The 19,915-nt window shown below is 42.5% G+C and overlaps 2 protein-coding genes and 1 long non-coding RNA gene across 5 annotated transcripts in view; 1 reads left to right on the top strand and 2 right to left on the bottom strand.

The window, feature by feature from the left end:
* Window positions 1–7,738, bottom strand: part of TRMT11 (tRNA methyltransferase 11) — a 35,363-nt gene extending 27,625 nt beyond the window's left edge. For 2 of the 3 annotated variants that reach the window (XM_088666119.1, XM_035109252.3), the window contains exons 1-7: window positions 7,585–7,738; window positions 5,253–5,318; window positions 3,648–3,721; window positions 3,133–3,214; window positions 2,922–3,014; window positions 1,286–1,420; window positions 96–252 (exon numbers count right to left, since the gene is read on the bottom strand). In XM_088666119.1, coding sequence (XP_088522245.1) covers window positions 96–252; window positions 1,286–1,420; window positions 2,922–3,014; window positions 3,133–3,214; window positions 3,648–3,721; window positions 5,253–5,318; window positions 7,585–7,713 — 736 coding nt within the window. In that variant the 5' untranslated portion in view covers window positions 7,714–7,738. The remainder of the gene's footprint in view (window positions 1–95; window positions 253–1,285; window positions 1,421–2,921; window positions 3,015–3,132; window positions 3,215–3,647; window positions 3,722–5,252; window positions 5,319–7,584) is intronic. The other variant, XM_035109254.3, reaches the window with a different exon arrangement.
* On the top strand, window positions 7,735–11,343 carry LOC148686256 (uncharacterized). The gene is made up of 2 exons (XR_015948966.1): window positions 7,735–7,957; window positions 9,906–11,343. It is a non-coding gene; the product is annotated as an uncharacterized LOC148686256 (long non-coding RNA).
* A 363-nt stretch (window positions 11,344–11,706) lies between these two features.
* Window positions 11,707–18,652, bottom strand: HINT3 (histidine triad nucleotide binding protein 3). The gene is made up of 5 exons (XM_035109251.3): window positions 17,304–18,652; window positions 15,875–15,992; window positions 14,417–14,486; window positions 14,048–14,174; window positions 11,707–13,416 (listed from the first exon to the last, which is right to left on the bottom strand). Exons 1-5 carry the CDS (start codon window positions 17,496–17,498, stop codon window positions 13,369–13,371), a joined length of 558 nt encoding a protein of 185 aa, XP_034965142.3. The 5' UTR covers window positions 17,499–18,652; the 3' UTR covers window positions 11,707–13,368.
* Between the last annotated feature and the right edge of the window lie 1,263 nt (window positions 18,653–19,915).

Raw genomic sequence — 19,915 nt, 5'->3', positions numbered from 1 at the left:
AGGGAGATAACAGATACAAATTTGACAGGCAACTTTACAAATGGTGCGGGCCGTATACAAATTAATTTTTTTCCCATTGGAGGAGGGAAAAATACCTGTTCCCACAAATGGATCAAAAACAACATCATTTGGTTTCACCCTCCCGTGGTTTGCCATAAGAAAAGCCAAGCAGGCATCCATGCTTGTGTTCCCAATAAAATGTCTCCTTTTTACACTGTATGATTCAATAAGGTCCCTTTGTCCATCGGCAATCTGTGGCAAGGGGGAGAGAGGAAAGAACCATTAACTCTGGTTACCAATAACTACCCAAAATACACAGAACTGCACTGTTACTTTGCTTTCTAAAAGGAAACACATATGCTACGCCAGCTCATAAAACACTGACTGACTAGCACTCTAATACGCTTTCTTGTCCAAACCTAAACTTAAAAAACAAAACAAAAAGCCCTAGAATCCTAGAGTTCCGCCAATAGGTCTAAATTTTACAAAGCATGCTAGGCATCTCTTAACCTGGGGCAGTTGGGCTGTGACTCTCCAGATGTTGCTGGATTCCACCTCCCATCAGCCCCAGCCAGTATGGCCACACTATGTCTTAACTGATGAGATGTAAGTAATCTGAGCTGGAGCAACTGTTTAAGGACGTAAGACCTGACTATCTGAATTAGGCCAAAGTCACATAGTTCAACTTTGTTTGCAAGACAGCTGATTAAGGCTGGACATCTGCCCACCACTGCTATTTAGTGCCGTAAATGAAAAATATGCATCATAGATATCAATATGTGATCAAATATGTGATCAAAGATGCTGATAACTGGGGTGGCAAGATTTCAGGCGGGATCTCTTTGGATTCTTTGGATTCTGTCCCCCCAGAACCCTATGATCCACTGACAGGAACTGGGTACAAAATAATTATGAAAGCCTGGAATTTGTTCTGAACTGAGCTTGCAGTCCTTCCACACAAAAATACACTCCTAGTTAAGCCCCCCCCCTCCAATCAGCTTTATTTTGGTAGTATAGTTTGGAGTGGAGGGGAAAGGAAAGACTCATTTTGTTGCTGCCATAGTTAAAACAACTGGGAGTTAGAAATCCTTGCTGAGCTACTTCAAATCATTCAGATCTTTGAGTACGTCCCAGTCTGACTTTGCCTACCACCTGCTTATGGTATTAAAAAGATCCACGATCAAAATATGAAGAAATCATGCCCCACTATCAACTCATTCTCAGTTATCATGTCTCTTTCATGCTGTAACAATTCTTTAATTATTAATAAAATGACTCTACTCACCCATCTCCCAAAATATAAATCAAGGGGCTGTTCTGGGATATTGTTTGGATCCGTTCCATAATCTTCCAGAAGCCAAAATATATGATTTGGTTTCTTTAAATTTACTTTTCCTTCAAATGGCAAAAATTCTAAAGACTGTATTAAGGAGGGGAAGAGGGAGGGAGAGAAACACATAAATATAAGTAACTATTACTGAAACATAATACTAGCTTACTAAACTATTACTGAAACATAATACTAGCTTACTAAACCCGAATAATTACTAAAAGTATTCAGACTATCGTTTTCAATATGTATATGGTGCCTTTCCAACAAGCTACCAAAGAAGGTGTGAAAATCAAAAACATGAAATTTACAATCCATTAAAATCACATCATATATAACAGAAAAAACTGCAGCCCAAGAGGAAAGCCATAGGTACAACAAAAACAGAGATAATGGGCTAATGCTGCCAATTTCTTCAAAAGTCCAATACAAAACAAGCAGCACGCAAGGGCACCAGATTCAATCAAGTTTCAATCAAATATTATTAATCCAAAGAGAAAACAATAAGAGAACCATATACAAGTGCTGACACAGGAGCCAAAATCAAACGTTAAACAGATAGCATGTACAAATAAAAGGCAAACTAGTCTTTATAGTCTTTGAAGCTATATAGCCCATATGGCGGGCTTCTTCAGTAGTTTCTCCTTGTGCTTTTATGTTTAGTGCATTCACTGGTGGTATAAACCAGGTCTTATTAGAAACTACTGAAGAAGCCCGCCATATGGGCGAAACAGGCAAAAAAACGCCGGCAGCCTGTCTACCATTGACACCTCGTTCGACCTGCTGCCACTTTGCTGACCGCTATATAGCTTCAAAGACTATAAAGACTGGTTTGCCTTTTATTTGTACATGCTATCTGTTTAACGTTTGATTTTGGCTCCTGTGTCAGCACTTGTATATGGTTCTCTTATTGTTTTCTCTTTGGATTAATAATATTTGATTGAAACTTGATTGAATCAAGAGGAAGGCCAGACACTTAACAAAAGCCAACGGTGACTTTGCATTAGTGGAAAGCACTAGAGGAATTGCACCTGATTTTCACCAATTCCAATGCATGTGTGCCTCCTGCCCAAAATTTCTGAGGGCTGGGGTAGCTGCTGGAACAGCATGGGATATGGCTTCAATTAGTAGGGTGGGACTGACAAAAATGAGGCACCGTGCTTTGAGCTAACGGAAGCACTTCTGCTGGCACATATTTATCACCATTTGATAAAGCACCATTTGTTTAAGAACAGCAAGAACTGAAGAATGCTGGTGGTTGACTTTTCTGCAGAGGCTACTCCATAGACATCTCTACTGACCAAGCTCTATTCTCTGGCCTAAGATAAACTTATTTCTGGAAAAGATGAGAGATGGGGCCAACCAGGCCTCCCTTAATGACTTGAAGAGCGGAAAAGGCTGTTCCTCGGGTATGCTAAGCCTTTAAGGTAAGGCTTTTAAAGCAAATCACCAGTTCCTTGAAATGGAATCCCATAGTAGTCAGCATTCCAGAATGGAATTAACATGACCTCTCTGTATTGCTCACTATCACTCATTATTAAGGAAGAGCACAAATATAAGAAATGATTTCAAGAAATTACAGTCTACTTACATCTATCTTCTGAATCTTCTCTTCTTGTGTTAGTGTTTTGTTAAAAGTGTGAACCTGTATTTTGTAAGTTAGACTGGACTGTAAAAATGGGGCCTAAAACAAAGCAAAACAAGATTTGATTAGAACAAGAAGCAATACACTATTGAGTACAACTGTGTAACAGGCTCCAAAAAGACAGAGCAAAATCCAAACCAGCTTCTCTTATACAAACCATTTTCTCTGCTGGGTAGTTCTTCAGTGAAGAGTACAGCTCTTCTGCAGATTTCCCATGTCCCCACAGTTCAAATACGCATCTGAAAGTATTGTAACAGGTTACATTCAGCAAAGGGAAAAAAAGATTCATAAATGCTTTTCCTAGTTCACTTATAAATCTTCTGATTCAACATGCTCATGAACTCCACAATTTTACTTTCATGATTTACTTTCAAGTTCTACTGAAAACATTTCAATGGGAAATATGCATAAGTAACTTTGAAATATTTTCAGGTAATAAAACTGAACAAAATGTTGCCACACACCAAAAAAAAACAAACCCATGTAGTCCTTATATTTGGTCTATTAACTTGTATAGCAAATGGGCTTTTCAAGAGTTAAAGATCCAGAAACAATTTCTGCTTCAGCACAGAAGCAGAGCTACATCCCAAATAATGGAAGAATGAGATGGCAAAACTTAGAAGGAAACTTAGCAGGCAGGCTGTTTCTTTTTTCTAAAAGTATAGCCCTTACTTTGCACACACAGTTCGCTTCATCAGTCCTCTTGCCATCTCTTCTGAAGGCATGCTAAGAATCCAAAATGGAGACTGCAAAGAAAGAAAGAAAGAAAGAAAGAAAGAAAGAAAGAAAGAAAGAAAGAAAGAAAGAAAGAAAGAAAGGGAAAATATCAATAGGGAGAAGACAAATGGACTACAAGAGGAAAGCTAAAAATGTGTGTACTTCAGCTGTCACGGAATTGACAGACAAGCATGCCAACTAATCCAATGTTCCTTTGAACCTCTCTCCAGCTTCTGCCTTCCTTACTCTTGTCTTCACTTCTACCACTTTCTCTTGCAGAAAGGTAACAAAGTGCAATAATATTTCCATCTCAGATATCTGAGTCCAGCCCAAGCAGGAAGTGGCGTTCGGGGGGGGGGGGGAGCTACGATTGACAGCTTTGAATACTCTGCTTTCATTTCAGTTTGTGAAGAGGGGTTCCATATTGCGTGAACACACTACAAGTCTCTATATTTATGCCCGGCTTCTTACACAGAAGGTTCTATCACCACCTAGACCTTGTTTGTGGTTGTGCGCCTTCTGGTTGTTAACTTACTCTGTCACTTCAGGCCTGAATCAATGTTACAAAAAGACAGCAGCACCCTGGGATAGAATTCAAGTCATCCCTTATATAGAAGGTCCTTCGATGTATGTATCAATTAGGTAATTTGTGATCCTTCACAAGATGATTCTGTTCTGACACCATTGCAAGGTATGCTGGCAGCACTCAGCAAAAGCTGAGTTCAGGAAATTTGGTTTCCCCTAACAAACCTTGACTACAGATCGTGGTTAAGGAAGGGAGAGCGATCCCACGTCTAAATAACACACTAAGTCAAACTTTAGTTTGGCTCCTATGCAACACAGAGCTAAAAAGACCAGGGAGGAGCAAAGTGCAAGTTCAGGATATGGAGCCTGCAAGTTCACACTAAACCATGGTTTGTCTAAGTGTTATGTGGAAATGCAGCCACATAGAATCATCTATACAGCACAACAATAGCAAGGCAACAAAATATTGTGCAAGGTACTAGATCCTTCAGCAGACTCACGGTGTGTGAACAAGCCCTTTGATGCACATCTGAAAATTATTATTCATATTTGTGAGTTGTCTTTCCCATGCAAGTGACCCATAACAACTTGCAAACACAATATAAACAGTAAAACTTACAACAACAAAAATTACAACAAACGCAACCAATAAAAACCTAAAAACATATCTTTACAAATACTAAAAGAGGCTACATGCTACAAGTACTTTGAAACAAAAATCGGTGTAAATGATGAGCAATTGTAGATTCACTGTTTGGCTTTGCAACCCATTCTTGCTTGGCTGCAAAATAAATAGTAAATCTATAGTGGCCTATTATTTACACAGATTGCCAAGTGCTGAAAGAGATAAAATAGCACATTCAGTTCTAGAACAATATTTCTTCCAGGTCTGTTTCTATCTAAAGAACTTAAATATTAATGCAACGAAGATTCAAGCTTAGCTCTAAAATACATATTTCACTAAAGTTTTTTGGGGAAATAATAAACCACACAGGAGCTGAAGATTCACAGACTTGTTCACAATCTAATACTTACATTTAATCTCAATTCCTCTTGATCGCTGAATCGTCCACCACAGAGGGAAACCAGAGACTTTATTTCCTTAGGAGAAAAGATTACAAAACAAATATTTTTAAAGAACATAGAAAGGTCATCAGGCAACCCTTTCTGAGGAGAGCATTCCACATAGGCTGTGACCACTGAGAGCGCTCTCTCCCTAGTAGCCCACCTATGTAAACTCAGTGGGACTTAGTGGCACTTACTCCAAGGTTTGCAGATACAAGAGTACAGCTCTGAGAATCACAGAGAACTGCATACAACAGAAAGCATCCAAAAATCAGTGTCCATATACACTTAGTATATATAAACACTCATCATACAATCTAGATAAAGTGAGAGCATGCAATTTCAATGAGGTGAGTAATCCTATGTGATTGTTAGTTGGAAGTAAGCTCATAATATTCAATAGGTTTTCTCCTAAGTGGATGTGAATAGGATCGCAGTAAGAAAGATGCTCAGCTTTGGCTGGAATAAAAGGAGCACATTTTCAGTATGTACATTAAAGGTACCGCTTAAAAATCAAACCTATGAAAAATCCAAAGACACCCTACTGATGAGGCTAGGTAAAGGTAAAGGGACCCCTGACCATTAGGTCCAGTCATGACCGACTCTGGGGTTGCACGCTCATCTCGCATTATTGGCCGAGGGAGCCGGCGTACAGCTTCCAGGTCATGTGGCCAGCATGACAAAGCCGCTTCTGGCAAGCTAGGGGAGTTTATCTTTTTTAGTCCAGTGAAGACCACTTGAAAACATTCCTCTGCGCTCTTTCTAACAGGCATCTAGGGAACTTTCTTTGTTGAATTTATTCACTGCAGCACAGCTTGTCAAGAGGATACAGTTCCATACCCTGTCACATCATGCTTCAATGTGCAGAAGTCAGAGTGGGAGATACCTTCTCCCTTTCTAAGCTATCAGGCATGAGTTCTTCTTTTTTTTCCCACGCTCAAATGGGCTATCAGATCTGCGGATTGCGAACCAACAGGCACACATACCTCTTAACGTCTTAACTGACCCAGATCCTGCAGTCCTCATCCGAGGCCCTTCTTCATGTGCCTCCTCCATGAAAGATCCAGAGGGTGGCAACATGAGAACGGGCCTTTTCTGTGGTGGCTCCCCATTTGTGAAATGCTCGCCCCAAGGATAAAAAATTTCTCTTCTCCCAGACCTTTGGCTAATTAAACAATTTACGTCCCCCCCCCCAACAACCTACCATATTGGCCCGAATATGCCGCACCCGAATATAAGCCGCACCTTTAACATTGGAAGGGGGTAGGGAAGAAAAAATGAAAAAATGCCCAAATATAAGCTGCTCCCTTCCTGGCCTTGGGGGAGAGGAAGTAGGACTATGCATGGGGAGGGCACTGTTTGCCCTGCACTCCTGGTTGCATACCGTAAGGTCGCGAATATAAACCGCACTTAAAATTTTCACGGTTGGAATTTTTTTGGGGGGGAGGGCGAGTGAGGCTTATATTCAGGCCAATACAGTATGTGTGGTGGGGGTATTGCTTTCGGTTGTTACTGTGGCACAGGGCCAGATTTAGGTTTGATGAGGCCCTAAGCTACTGAAGGTAATGGGGCCCTTTATATGTCCAGCTGTCCTTTGTCAACAACAAATGGTTGCTGTTTTTTGTGTTGAATATATGCTATATTGTAATTTATGGACCTAATAGGTATCTAAAACCATTTGCACATAACAAAATATGTATTTTATCAAAGTACATCCAGTTTTTTTTCTTTATTGTTTAACTGATACGTAAATCCGGCACTGCCTGTTACTTACATCATAGGAGTCTACACAACAGAAAACACTGTTGCTGTATGTAGGTTTTATTTTATTTTATATTTTGGAAATGTACATCCAGGTTTTTTCCCCTTTAAATATTTTGGGGGCCCCAAAGAGAGTGGGGCCCTAAGCTACAGCGTGTTCAGCTTATACAGTACGTGCATCCGGCACTGCTGTAACACACGTATCTGTGTTTCTATACTGTACATAGAAATCCAATGTATGAATCAACATTTCATTGGCACACCGCTACCACAGTGAAACGAACGGGCTCTTCTGCCATGTCAAGGAAACGGGGGTTTGCAGCAGCCCTCGGGTGCGATTTGTACACGGAAGGAGGGCCTTTGAAAAGCCCGGGGTTCGTTCGTAAACAATGCATTTTGTCAGCAGCCCGGAAAGCAAAGGCTCCTTCCTTCCTTCCTTCCTTCGCTTGTCCTGTGCTCGGGGTAGGGGAGAAACAGGAGCGGCTCCGCGCGCGCACTCGGCTTTCCGGGCGCCGCTGGGGCTCTCGCGCTCAGGACTCACCGGCAGCCGGAATTCCAGGTTCTCTTGCGCCAGCAGCAGCAGGTAGCGCGGAAGACCCGCGCTGGGCAGCGCCATCGCACCACCGCCGCCGCCGCCTCCCAAAGCCCGCATGCGCGTGGAGGGCAGCATCACGGCGGGAAGGCGGTGCTTGAGGGCGAGGGGAGGAGACAAGGAGGAGAAGGGAACCCAGGGAAGGAATGGCGGGCGGGAGGAGGGAGCCCGGGACTGGGGGCAGTAGCGCTTAGACCCCCAGGAAGTGTCTCCTTCCTTTCTTCTCCTTAAGGAGATCCCGTCAATTATATATACAGTGTGTGTGTGTGTGTGTGTGTGAACGTGCTAGAAAAGCTACCGCAGCCTGCGCCATGGGATTAAGGTGAGGATGTTTGCAATAAAAAAATCCTTTCTGTAACACTCGTTTTTTCCACCGCGGAGTGGAAGAGAATGTGTAGCATTCCGCTACTACTCGGCATGCATACTTGTCATCAGCTGCATGCATGCAACGCTTTGAAATGCGATTCCAAGCAACGTGCATTTAGTTCGCATGTAGGAATCGGCACCATAGAAATCAGTGCGACTTGTTATGATAAATATGCTGCTGAGATAGATGGTTACTTTTGAAGCACAAATAGGCAAGCGGCTGCAAAGCCTGAAAACTTAATACAGTACTGTACAGCGGCTGCTGTGGCGCGCACTCAATACGTATGGATAAAGGCGAAAGCTAAGAACCCAGCTTCCAAAATGGGCACCTGCTGTTTTACACAGGCTTATCATAAACTAGTTACCTGGTGGATATGCATTTAGCTACATGCTAATTTTCTAGAAATCTGAGGACTTGCACCCAATAGAAAATGTTTGCTGCTGTTCATGTATAATGAATTTGCACTGCAGGAGTGCTGGAACCTTTTTACTAGGGTTATTGAAACCCCCTTTGGGCTGTTTCCATTTTCTACCTATTAAAGTAGGGGTATTGAAAGACTGCACTCACATGCCATTATGGAAATTGTTTTTATATATACCTAGTGCTATCTTATATTAAGTGGAATATTTTCTGTAGTTAAAAACCTACAGAAACCTCAAATAGAATCTTGTATGTTCTCTCCACCTTAAAAAATGCACAACTGTAGAAGGAATCACCACCCCTTTGTGACAATTAATAAGGTGACTGTACTCTGGTTAACTGACTTCTATCAAGGAAGGTGCTACAAAGAAGTTGACAAGGCCATGCATCGTAATTATTGGCATGCTGCAGAGAAAAGAGGAACTCTACAAGATAAGCATATATTTAAATATAATGTTAGCTTTTCCAAGGGCACATTTATCCAGACCAAGCAATCAATACCTTTGGTGTTACCTTGAGCAAATGCACATAATTCTTTCCCTTGAATATATCTAGCATGTAAGAAAGAAAGAATCCTGTGCACATTGGTAACACCATTGACTATAAAGGGACCTGCTTCCAAATGACATGTATTGAGCCTATAATCTCTGTGTATATAAACTTGGGAGTAAGTGAGGAGAAAAGCAGAAGTGGGGTGGTTATGCCAAACTGGGTTATGCCCAGCTGAAATGTGAGGTGGTTATAGGTCTGTCTGAAAAGTGGAATGGCATCCACCACATCCTACCCCACTGGACCCATGTTCTATTGAACTTGGTGAGATTTCAGTATAAACATGCATAGAATTGTGTCTAAGTAACCAAACTTGTCTAAAGGATAGTATAGGGTTGGCCTACAGTTTTATCTTTCAGGTCATGCAACTATAAAATGAAAACAGGTGCAACAGGCTGGGTATGATCTGAATTGCTATTAGGAATAGAAGGCAAGTAGATCACTATTTATGACAAGCAGATGTCTTGTGGTACCTTAGACTTAATGTGTAAAAACTACTCTTTAAGATGCCCTAAGGCTTGTTTTTTGTTCTATCAGACTAAGATGCCTACTCCTTTTGAATATATATGTGCCATTTTACTACCAATATTGATGGCTTTATATACCACAAAAATATTATTACCTTGATACAGTGGTACCTTGGTTTACGAACGTAATCCGTTCCGAAAGTCCGTTCTTAAACCAAAGCATTCTTAAACCAAGGCGTGCTTTCCCATAGCAGCGGGGGACTCAATTTACAAATGGAGTCAACAGGAAGTGGAACGTGTTCTGCTCCCAAAGCTAAGTTCACAAACCAAAACACCTTCTTCTGGGTTTGCAGCATTCTTAATCCAAGTTGTTCATAAACTAAGCTGTTTTTAAACCAAGGTAGTACTGTATACGAATTTTGGCTAAAATAAATGTGTGCGTTTTTTTTGTTTTTTTGCAATTTCAGAGCTCTGCTTTTTGTTATGTCACAGCCTCAGTACATGGAAGCAAAATGCAGAGTACCAAAGCAGTAAGAAGTGATCTTAGCTCTGTGGGAGAACTGACACGAGGCTGGCAGAGCTGGTTGGAGGTTCATGCTGATTATCAGAGACAGAACCCCTTCAGCAGCAACAAGCCAGTAACTCGGCATACTGAGAGAGGAGATCCCACCTATGGGAGGCCCCCCGAAGGCTCCAAAACAGAACGAAGAGGAAAGGAAGCTCACACACACATAGGCAACGAAGTGGAAGAATTATGCTTGGTCATACGTAGTGTTGGAGAGAGAGGGCACGATGGACAAGTAAGAATAACATTTAAACAGCTCTTTGACAGATATGTAACTATATCCAACAAAGTAGTAGGTGTCCTACTGAGGGCAAGGAAGCGTGGCCTCGTTGATTTTGAAGGCGAAATGCTTTGGCAAGGAAAAGATGATGATGTAGTTATCACCTTACTTGAATGAGATGGTTGGATTTCCATGATTGCATTTGGCAACTCCTTTAAAAGCCTTAATCAACCATGTCGGCTGGCCAGGATGTGATGAAGAAAATGCTATCTGGTGGAAACAGGTTAAAAACAAAAATGAAGTAGAAGTTATGCATATTTAACTTGTGTCCATTCACTTTCACATGTGTGAAAATTTTTAAAAAAGAAAATGGATAGGAGGTGGGGTTATGGGAGAAATTTCTTCAGCAATTCCACCCACCATTGAATCCAGTGTTTTGAATACAGAATACATGATTTTGGCTTTAGATGTGATCCCTGTGCAAGTTGCGGGCTTACGGTACCTGTCACGTTTTTCCCCCTTCATGGTCATTGCCTATACAGTGGTACCTCGGTTTATGAACACAATTGGTTCCGGAAGTCTGTTCATAAACTGAAGCGTTCATAAACTGAAGCGAACTTTCCCATTGAAAGTAATGGAAAGTGGATTAATCCGTTCCAGACGGTCCGCGGAGTAACCGTTCATAAACTGAAGCGAACTTTTCCATTGAAAGTAATGGAAAGTGGATTAATCCGTTCCAGACGGGTCCGTGAAGTACTTAAACTGAAGCGTTCATAAACTGAAACATGGGTGTAATTGGTTCCGGAAGTCTGTTCATAAACTGAAGCGTTCATAAACTGAAGCGAACTTTCCCATTAAAAGTAATGGAAAGTGAATTAATCCGTTCCAGATGGGTCCGCGGCGTTCATAAACCGAGGTGTTCATAAACCGAGGTTCCACTGTACATTGTAAGGGATAAGGGCTTATTATAAGACAACAGAATGATAACTCTTCTGAGTGTACATGAACTGGAAATCTGTTTGGCTGCAAAATGGATGTATTTCACATGAGTCATGGCAATTGAAATGTAGATGCTAAAAAATGGAAGTGATGTGAACACATTAAAAATATTTAGCATTTTCTTGGGGGTAAGTGTTGTTGTACCACCACTGATATTCTAAAAGTATTTCTTACTTTGCAGTTAGCAACATTTTCCACTCCAAAATGGATGTTTTTAACATTACAAACTTTGGAAAAGTAGATGAGTAACTATTTTTAGAGTAGCTAGTTTCAAATTCATGCCGAAAAGCTAATTCTTAAAAGTTTGATTTTAGAAATAGACTATAAACATTCAAATGAGTTTGGCAAAATGTTTTCAGATTATAACTAATGTTACGTTGTTTGACTAGATGGCAGGTTTATCATACATAGAGTTCCTGAGGTGTTGAAATGTACCAGTTCACAAACAATATTCTCAAATTCTGATACAATAACATTCAAGAGGTTCATCTCTACACCTTGATTTTTATTAGCTTCTTTTTCAAACAGTATTAATGTTGCTATAATGTTTCCAATGGTACATAAACTCACAATCACAACTGCTTTTCATACATAACACATTTCAACATGGTATAAATATAACTATTACTCCACTAAAGGAAGACGTTTGTTGATTATTTTAACAACAGTAGTTAGAATCCAGACTCGAAGTATCAAAATGAATACATGCCATCGCCAATAAATACGAGGATTAAAATGCTAAAGCCATAAAGGAACACAAAGGGTTATTGTATTTTGGCATACTTTGAACACTACTATGATGCAAAACTGTGCTAAATAATTGGATGTTGCTTTAGTAATGCAGTAGGTACTGCACAATTTCAGCAAGTGCTTGTTCAAGTTAATTTTTCAGTAAGAAATCCAATTAGATTTGAAATGTTCTCTAGAAGCCATTCTATGCCAAGTCTTAAAAGCATCTGCAGTCTTGACATTAAGGCTGTGGAGGTAGACTAAGAACAAGATATTTTTTGTTGGAAGAGAGGACTTAGTTAATGTTGTGGTCATGTAAGGTGGACAAGCAGTATGCTATATAAGCAACTCTGATGAGTGCTTGGATGAAGGCTTTAGGTAGTCAACATGGGACATTTGTGAATAATGTATATCCCTCTAAAATTTGATAAACAGATTTGGATAATCTACCCTTAAGAATGGGTTTAGTGTTTTATGTTTGATTTCAAAGAAAACAACCAGGTGACATTCATGAATTCACATATTGACAAACTCTTTGTTGTAAGATGTTCTGGGTACTTGAACTATTGTATAAATACTAAGAAATAACCATTCCAAGGTCTGTCTGCATAGTGGTAGTTTCCCACAGTAGGCAATGCCTCCCAACATGCTTAAGATTTCCCAAATATCCAAAGCTATAGTTATGGTTACAAGTTTAGTTCCAGCATAAGCCTCTTATACTTCGTACATCGGATACCTTTCACTAGTAACAAAGTAAAAAGAAACCATTCCTTTATGTAAACTTGCACTGCAATTCACCTTCTAGCTAATCTTAATTACATGCATTTAACTGGTTACAATTGTTTACAGTGGTACACATTCAAACAATCTTATCCTAGACCAATATACTAATGGTGTGATGTCTCACATGATAAGTACAGATGGAAGACATACTCTGGTCCCAATGGCTTGTTAAGATATCTTGCTGTGCATACAGTCATGTACATGTGTGTGATAAGTGATTTAGCACCAAGACATCATTGCTATCACTAGCATTGCAATGCCAAAAATGTCACTAATGTGTTGTATAGGCACAAACTTCTTGCATTGTTTAGACAAAGAACAGTCAAACCCAAAGGCATATATTAAACTTTAATTATACTGTATCTTTTTTTTTACAAGATCAGTATTTTCTTTCGGAGAAGGATAGGTATTTTTACTTTCCGATTGGTCGATATGGATGTTCTCGAAAGTGCTGTTTTTTCAGGTATTTGCCTGAGACATGTATTGTAAAATGTTCTTTAACTATGAGTTCAACCATTGTATAGCAGCAGATTCAAGTGCTATTTTTCAAACACCTGGCATATTAAGAATTACATCCAACCCTATAATCAGTGGTCACAGTTCAGAGAGATGTATGATCTGGAACAAGTGCTTTTCAGATAGTAGCACTTTCTGCCTTCAGCCGTTCCAAGAGTTGCTCAGCCTGTTAAAGAGATGTTTATGTTGCACGTTAATATTTCCCAGAGATTACTTGCTGCCCCCTTGAAACTGGAGAGATAAGTAACAGAAACCACTGAGCAATAGTACCATTCCCTCACTGCCAGCCTAGATGCAAAAGCATCTGTGGCGACAACTTTCAGGAAGGCCATTTTAGAAAGCGGGGCGGGGGCAAAGCGTCATCTACAAAGGGTCCATGCAGGATCATTTTCCTGTGGTGTCTTCTATTACAATGAAGAAAATATGAAAGATGGCTTCTAACACTTTAAATGCAGTTAGTTAAAATCTAGACATCGTTAACAGTTATTATTAAGTTGATAGGACTATTTCAACCTGACTTAATTCAATATCAGACAGTAAACAGTAAGACTGAGAGTTACAAAAAGAGGATAAACAGTGCAAGTTTTTCAAAAGGAGTAGTCGGGGTCAGGCAGAGTGCCTTGGAAATGGAATAATGGCAGCATCTCAATGCCTTTTGATTGCAAAATGGTAACATCTTAGAATTCACTGGCACAAGAAGTAGAAAAGGGAGCCTCAAAGTTTTGCACTGGTGGTGTCCAGTACTTTCTTTGCAGCAGAAGGGAAATGGGGATCACCAAACTAACTGAAATACTTACTGTTATAAACCAGTATGAATTGATTCTGTAAACCATTCGGGACAAGAATCCCAACTGACTAGCTGGAGCTAGGACATGAAGATGTAAATGGGCTATAGAGCAGAACGGAGGCCAGTGAAAACCCAACCTTGAGAAACGGAGGAGAAAAAGAATCTGTTATCAACTACTTAGCATTCTTTTGAGCGAAGTGTGTGAAAGCTCTTAAGGACTTAAAACAGCAAGCAGGTCTGTGCATTGCACTAATGCAAAATTCTAAGACCTTCAGCTATTATTTCATATAACACAACCAAATTATATGCACTTTCCTTATGTATTACGCAACTCTATTATAATGAACATTACCATATACTTCCCTTTTTGGAAACATACCTTATATCATTCAAGTCATTAAATTTATTTCGCTGAAGGACAGTCTTTCCAGCTGCCATCATTCTTTCCACTGTCAGATCGGGGAGAAAAGAATAAAATCAGATTTAAAGCTCGTTAGATTTCTGATGCATTATAGTCTTACCAGCTTTATCCTAAACTGAAACTAATGCAAACTCTGTTGATTTCAGTAGAATTTATTCCAAAGTAAGCCTGGCTAACTTAATAGCTATAAAGCTATAGCTTTTTAGCTCTAAAGAAGCATACATATTATTATGTACAAATTTTAACATTTATTTTTAGTGATAATGTAACCTACAAAAACATAAGCCAAAGCAGGCTGGACCACAAGGGATCTGTAAAGGGCAGATAACCACATGGTGAAAATATCCACAACAGGTTATGCAAGTTGAAGCAGCTCCTTTTTCCCTTCTCAACCTCCACCTTTGCTTGCTTTTCTACCCAGGTCTAACCTGACTGGCAATGAAGACTGCTCCCCACAAATTTGCCCAATGCAGGTTTAAGGACTGGGTAATTTTCTGTGTTTTGTGCACCACTTGGTTCACTACTGGTGCTATACAACACACAGCAAGTGTGATGGACAGCCAGTTTTCAGGCATGCTTTCTGACTAGTTCCAATATACTATGTCTAGGATTTGATTATACCAAGAAAACTGTTTTGAAGAACATATTCATGGGGGAAAACGGGAGTCTTCAGCTCCACATAGCCATATGCTGCTGGCATGTAAGGAAGCTCCCAGATTAAGTTCAATCCAAGCGGAGCTGCAAATATTCTGGACCCCTAGTGCCAAACCATGCAAGCTGAGTGACCATTCAGACAGAACTTAGCATCCAAAAAAGATCTCAGCTTCCATTAAAAACCAACACACAGTCATTCTATACCCTGCAAGGCTTAAATGTGGGTGGTCCGTGTCCTGTGAAATCTCCACAGCAATGGGTGTAGGTGGATGGTACAGGGTATCAGTCAGGAGTCATCAGGGAGTGGGACATCAAATATAGAGAGTTGAAATGGCACATGGGTGGGTCAAGGCTGCCCAGAGGATCTATGACAGAAACACTGGTTAAGACCCATATCTGACAGGATCCAGTCCACTGCTTTGTCAATGGCCATCCTGCAACAAGTTTCATGGAAGAGACACTTTGAAATGGGATAAAAGATGGTGGACATGTCTCCTCATTAATCCCCCAAAGGGATTGCTAGCAAGTTGCCACAGCTACCGCCTTCTACCTCTTGGTAAGCAATGGGGGGCAGGGGGGTGCTGGTAGTACTTGCGGTACAGATGGGATCCAAGGGCTCCAGTTGTTGAGATCCATAATAACTGCTAATTATATAGACTCTTGTTTTGCAGCTAATTGCATTCAACAATAACGCACTGTTGTTGTTATGTTTTATTCATTTACTTTCAGTTCCAGTATTCTGAGTGCTCGGTCCAGACTTACCTAATGGTATATGCTCACTCTTTAGAGTCTTGCAATTTCCTATATGGTTTTTTGGCACCACTAAATAATGATGTGGAGCTCCAGGCCTGATATCTCTAAAGCACACCAAGTCTTCATCCTAAAAAATAAAGAGAAGAAAAGCTTGATAATAGCAGGTCATGAAGAAACAGTTTTGCAGGTACCCATCTGAGATAGCCATGCATGTCAGTAAGTAATGCTAACAAGCTAGTACCAACCAACAATATTAATTGTGCAAGTGGCATGTAAACCATGCAGCAACACCTAACAACATTTTGAAGGCTATATTTTTAGTCCCATCAGAGCCATGTTCCAGCAGTATCAGCCAATCCCACTCATTTATTTTTCTTTCCATAAAATGCCACTATCCATTAACCCTGGTTAAGTAGGCAGGGAGAAAAGTGGGGGGGGGAACCTGACTACCATATAGCTGCAACAAGAGGGAAACACAATTAGGATGATGTGTGAAAAGCAAAGGGTGAAAGGATGAGGTAATGGGAGAGAAGCAGAAGTGTGTTAGCACTTAAAGGACTGAGATAAATGAATCATGTTTTCATCCCCAAATTTCTAGCACATTGGGGGTTAGAACGCTCTTTTTGCTTAAGAAGCACATATATTCTATTGATGTCATTATATAAACAATAATTCATGTTATCTTAAGGTTACTGATCCTGGTATTTATGATGAGAAGTGGTGTGCAAACATTAAGAATAAATTCACGATTGAATGCGGGCTGGGGCTGAAAACCAGAGGCCAAGCTTCTTTTCACTATCACAGTTTATTTATTTGTGTATTTAATAAGCTTTTGTAGAAAAAAGCTTCCTGGGCAGTTTCCCAAAAGAAATCATGCAGCCATAAAACCTAGCACAATATAAAACGAGGAACAGCCTAAAACCCATAGAACAAACAGCACCAGAAATGGCGCAACCTTAAAAGCTTCAAATCCATAACTCTTTTATTTTATTTTTAATCCAAGAGTAAGCACGCAAGACCTGGTGATGGGCACTGGCTTTAAAGGTTTCTCACCTAAGTCTATCAATGACTATTAGCCATAAAACCTCAATGGAACCTCCAGCTCCAGTGGCAGTTGCCAAGAAAGAGGAGGGCAAGGAGCCGAGTGAGGAATACGGGGTTGGTTGCCCACCGTGGGAAACGGGTTGAGCGGGGCTAGAATTTGAAGGGATGGCGGGCGAGCAAGCGGCCTTGCAGCTGTTGCCGGACTACAAATCCCATCGTCCCTGGCTACTGGCCACGCTGGAAGGGGCTGATGGGAGTTGGAGTCCATTCTCCCATCCCTAGCACTGGATGAGCCTCCAGCCCGAGTTGAGCTCTACTTCGTGGCTCGGCTGCAGCCTTTGGACGTGAGGATGTGGAGGACCCGCCCGACTCCCTTTCGCTCGCTGCGCCTCACCTCGCAAGGCAGCAGCTCCGTGCCCGCCTCCTCTCCGTGCGTGATCCGGCAGAAAGCGCACTTGGCGTCGTAGGCAGCGCCACCACCGCCGCTGCCTCCAGCGCCCTCTCCGCCAGCCGCGCCAGCTTCTCCGCCGCCGGGACTGGGCTGCGCCGCCGGAGACGAGCCCGAGCTGCCTCCTTCCTCGCCGGCCATCGGGATCCTTCTCTCGGGCGGCCTTTGGCCGGGGAAACGGGGCGGAGCGGTCCTCGGGAGACAGGCGCACCGGCGACTCCGCCCTTTGGCGACCCCGGGTGCGCGCAGGCGGAGCGCAGGCTGCGGCCCGGCGGGCGGTCCGCTCGCCTTGGCCCCGCCCCGACGACGCGACGCAGAGATGATCACTGGGGAGGGCTTGGAAGGCGAGGGTAAGGAGTTTGCGCCCGATCGAGGAGCGCGCAAGAAAGCAGATACAGCAGTGGAAGGAGTGGTGTCGCAGGATCAGAGCAACAAGAGAGGTGGATGATTTGGGCGTCAGCAGATTGGCTAGACGTGAAACAACGGAAGACCAGAGAACGGAATATTTCAGTAGTCTAAGCAAGAGATAGTCAGGGTGTGGTGGACCAGAATTGTTGCCTAGTGCACAGAGAGGAAGGGCCATAATCATGCAGTACTGTAAAGGAGAAAGTACCTTAACATGTCTAGGGGTTGAGCGCGAGAGGCAAAAGAGAAAAGGGCGAAACCCTGTCCCACTCCCTGCCCAACAGAATGAGCAGGCAACATTGCCATGGATTGGGCAAATGAGCAAAAAGAGAAGGAACAAAAGACAAGTTCTCTTTGCTTACTGTTGTATTTCTATCCTGCCCTGCCGCCAAGGGTTCTCTTTCTTCACCAAAATTAAACCAAAATTGCTATGAGTGGAAAAGGTGATTAAGACCCCAGTACACCTGCCTACTTGGAAATAAATCCCATTAAACTCAGTTGAATTCGTTTCTGAATATATGGGTCATAGGACTGCACAGGTGGCGCTGTGGGTTAAACCACAGAGCCTAGGGCTTGCTGATCAGAAGGTCGGCAGTTCGAATCCCTGCGATGTATTGAGTCAAAGGATTTTATATCTGTATTATTATTGTCTGTATTTGCATTAGGATAAAGTAACTGCCTTTTGGTTCCAGAGGGTACAGCTACTATTGGTTCATTTAAGCTGCTGTATTTGGATCCTCTGTCTTATTGGTTTCCTCCAAAAGGCAGCACTGTGATTGCTTGATATTGTTCCCTCCAAAATGTATCCCTTCCTAGCTAGTCCCCTGTCCCTATAAATGTAGCTTTCCTCTCCTCAGTCTTCAGTCTTGTTCACTTTAATAAAGAGCTGTTACTAGAGAACTGTCTCCAGCATGTTTTGTCAAGAGAGCTGAAATCACAAACCCCACGTCACAACAACTGGCGACGAGGATGGGATCCGGAATGCTGAGGAGCGGTTAAACACAACCCTGCCTCAGAGTCCGGATTGCAGCTGAGAACAAGACTCACTGGCCAGCTGAGAAGACGACCCTGCCCGCTAGGACAATGGAGAGTCCAAGGGTATTGGAGCCCTTCCAGCCATCAGAGCCCCACACCTGGGAAGACTACGTCGAACGCTTCGAGTTCTTTGCAGTGGCTCAAGGGATCACCGATGCCAGCAAAAGAAGGGCCACATTCCTGAGCTACTGTGGGCCCGAGACCTTCAAGCTGGCCAAGGCATTACTTGCTCCAGCGAAGCTGAGTGAGACATCTCTCAAAGATATTCTTGCCTGCCTAACAAGCCACTTGGCGCCTACTGAGACCAAGATGGCCCGGCGGATGGAGTTCCATAAGAGGCAGCAGCATGCTGGGGAGTCTGTATCCACATTTCTGGCTGAACTCCGGAAGCTCGCTCAGCACTGCGGCTTCCAAAATCTGGAAGAGACTCTCCTGGATCGGTTTATTGGTGGTCTGAGCAGCAAGAAAGCCAGAAGACGCATCGTGGCTAAAGAAGAGGTTACCCTTGCTTCAGCCTTGAAAGAGGCCACCGCCACGGAGAATTATGAAAGAGAGGAGCTTGATGCCAGTCGCAAGGCCACTAAGCCACAGATAGAAGTTGCGCATGCCATGGACGAGCTAGAGGCTACTCCGAGCCAGAGCCCAGTCCGTGGGGTCGAGTCGGTGCATCAGGCCTGCACAGTGCACAGAGATCGCCGAGGCAGTTGCCCAGGTTGTGGCGGAAACCATGAAAGGAAGAGTTGTCGTTTCAGGGATGCTATCTGCCGGACGTGCGGAAAGACGGGTCACATCGCCAGGGTCTGTAGATCGGCGGCGTCGGGAGCGACAGGAGCACCTAGACTGGAGCATCGCAGACCGCCCACAGCAACTCGTTTTCTAAAGGACTGCCACTACGTAACGGAGATCAACGGGAGGGCCGTGCAGTTTCCAGCGCAAGGCAAGGCACACGTCAAGGTGAAGATTGAGGGTCAGCAGTGCGACATGGAGGTGGACTCCGGATCCGCATTCACCATCGTGTCGGACCAGACCGCGAAGACATTCTTCCCCAGGGGTAAGTTGCCCCCTCTGGAGCCCTTTCCGGCAACCTTGCAGTCGTACTCAGCAGGCCGCATCCATGT

This window comes from Zootoca vivipara, chromosome 3 (assembly GCF_965207765.1).
Source record: "Zootoca vivipara chromosome 3, rZooViv2.hap1.1, whole genome shotgun sequence".
Classification (NCBI taxonomy): Eukaryota; Metazoa; Chordata; class Lepidosauria; order Squamata; family Lacertidae; genus Zootoca; species Zootoca vivipara.
Note: the sequence above shows the minus strand (reverse complement) of the source record. Positions and strands in the feature narration are given on the sequence as shown.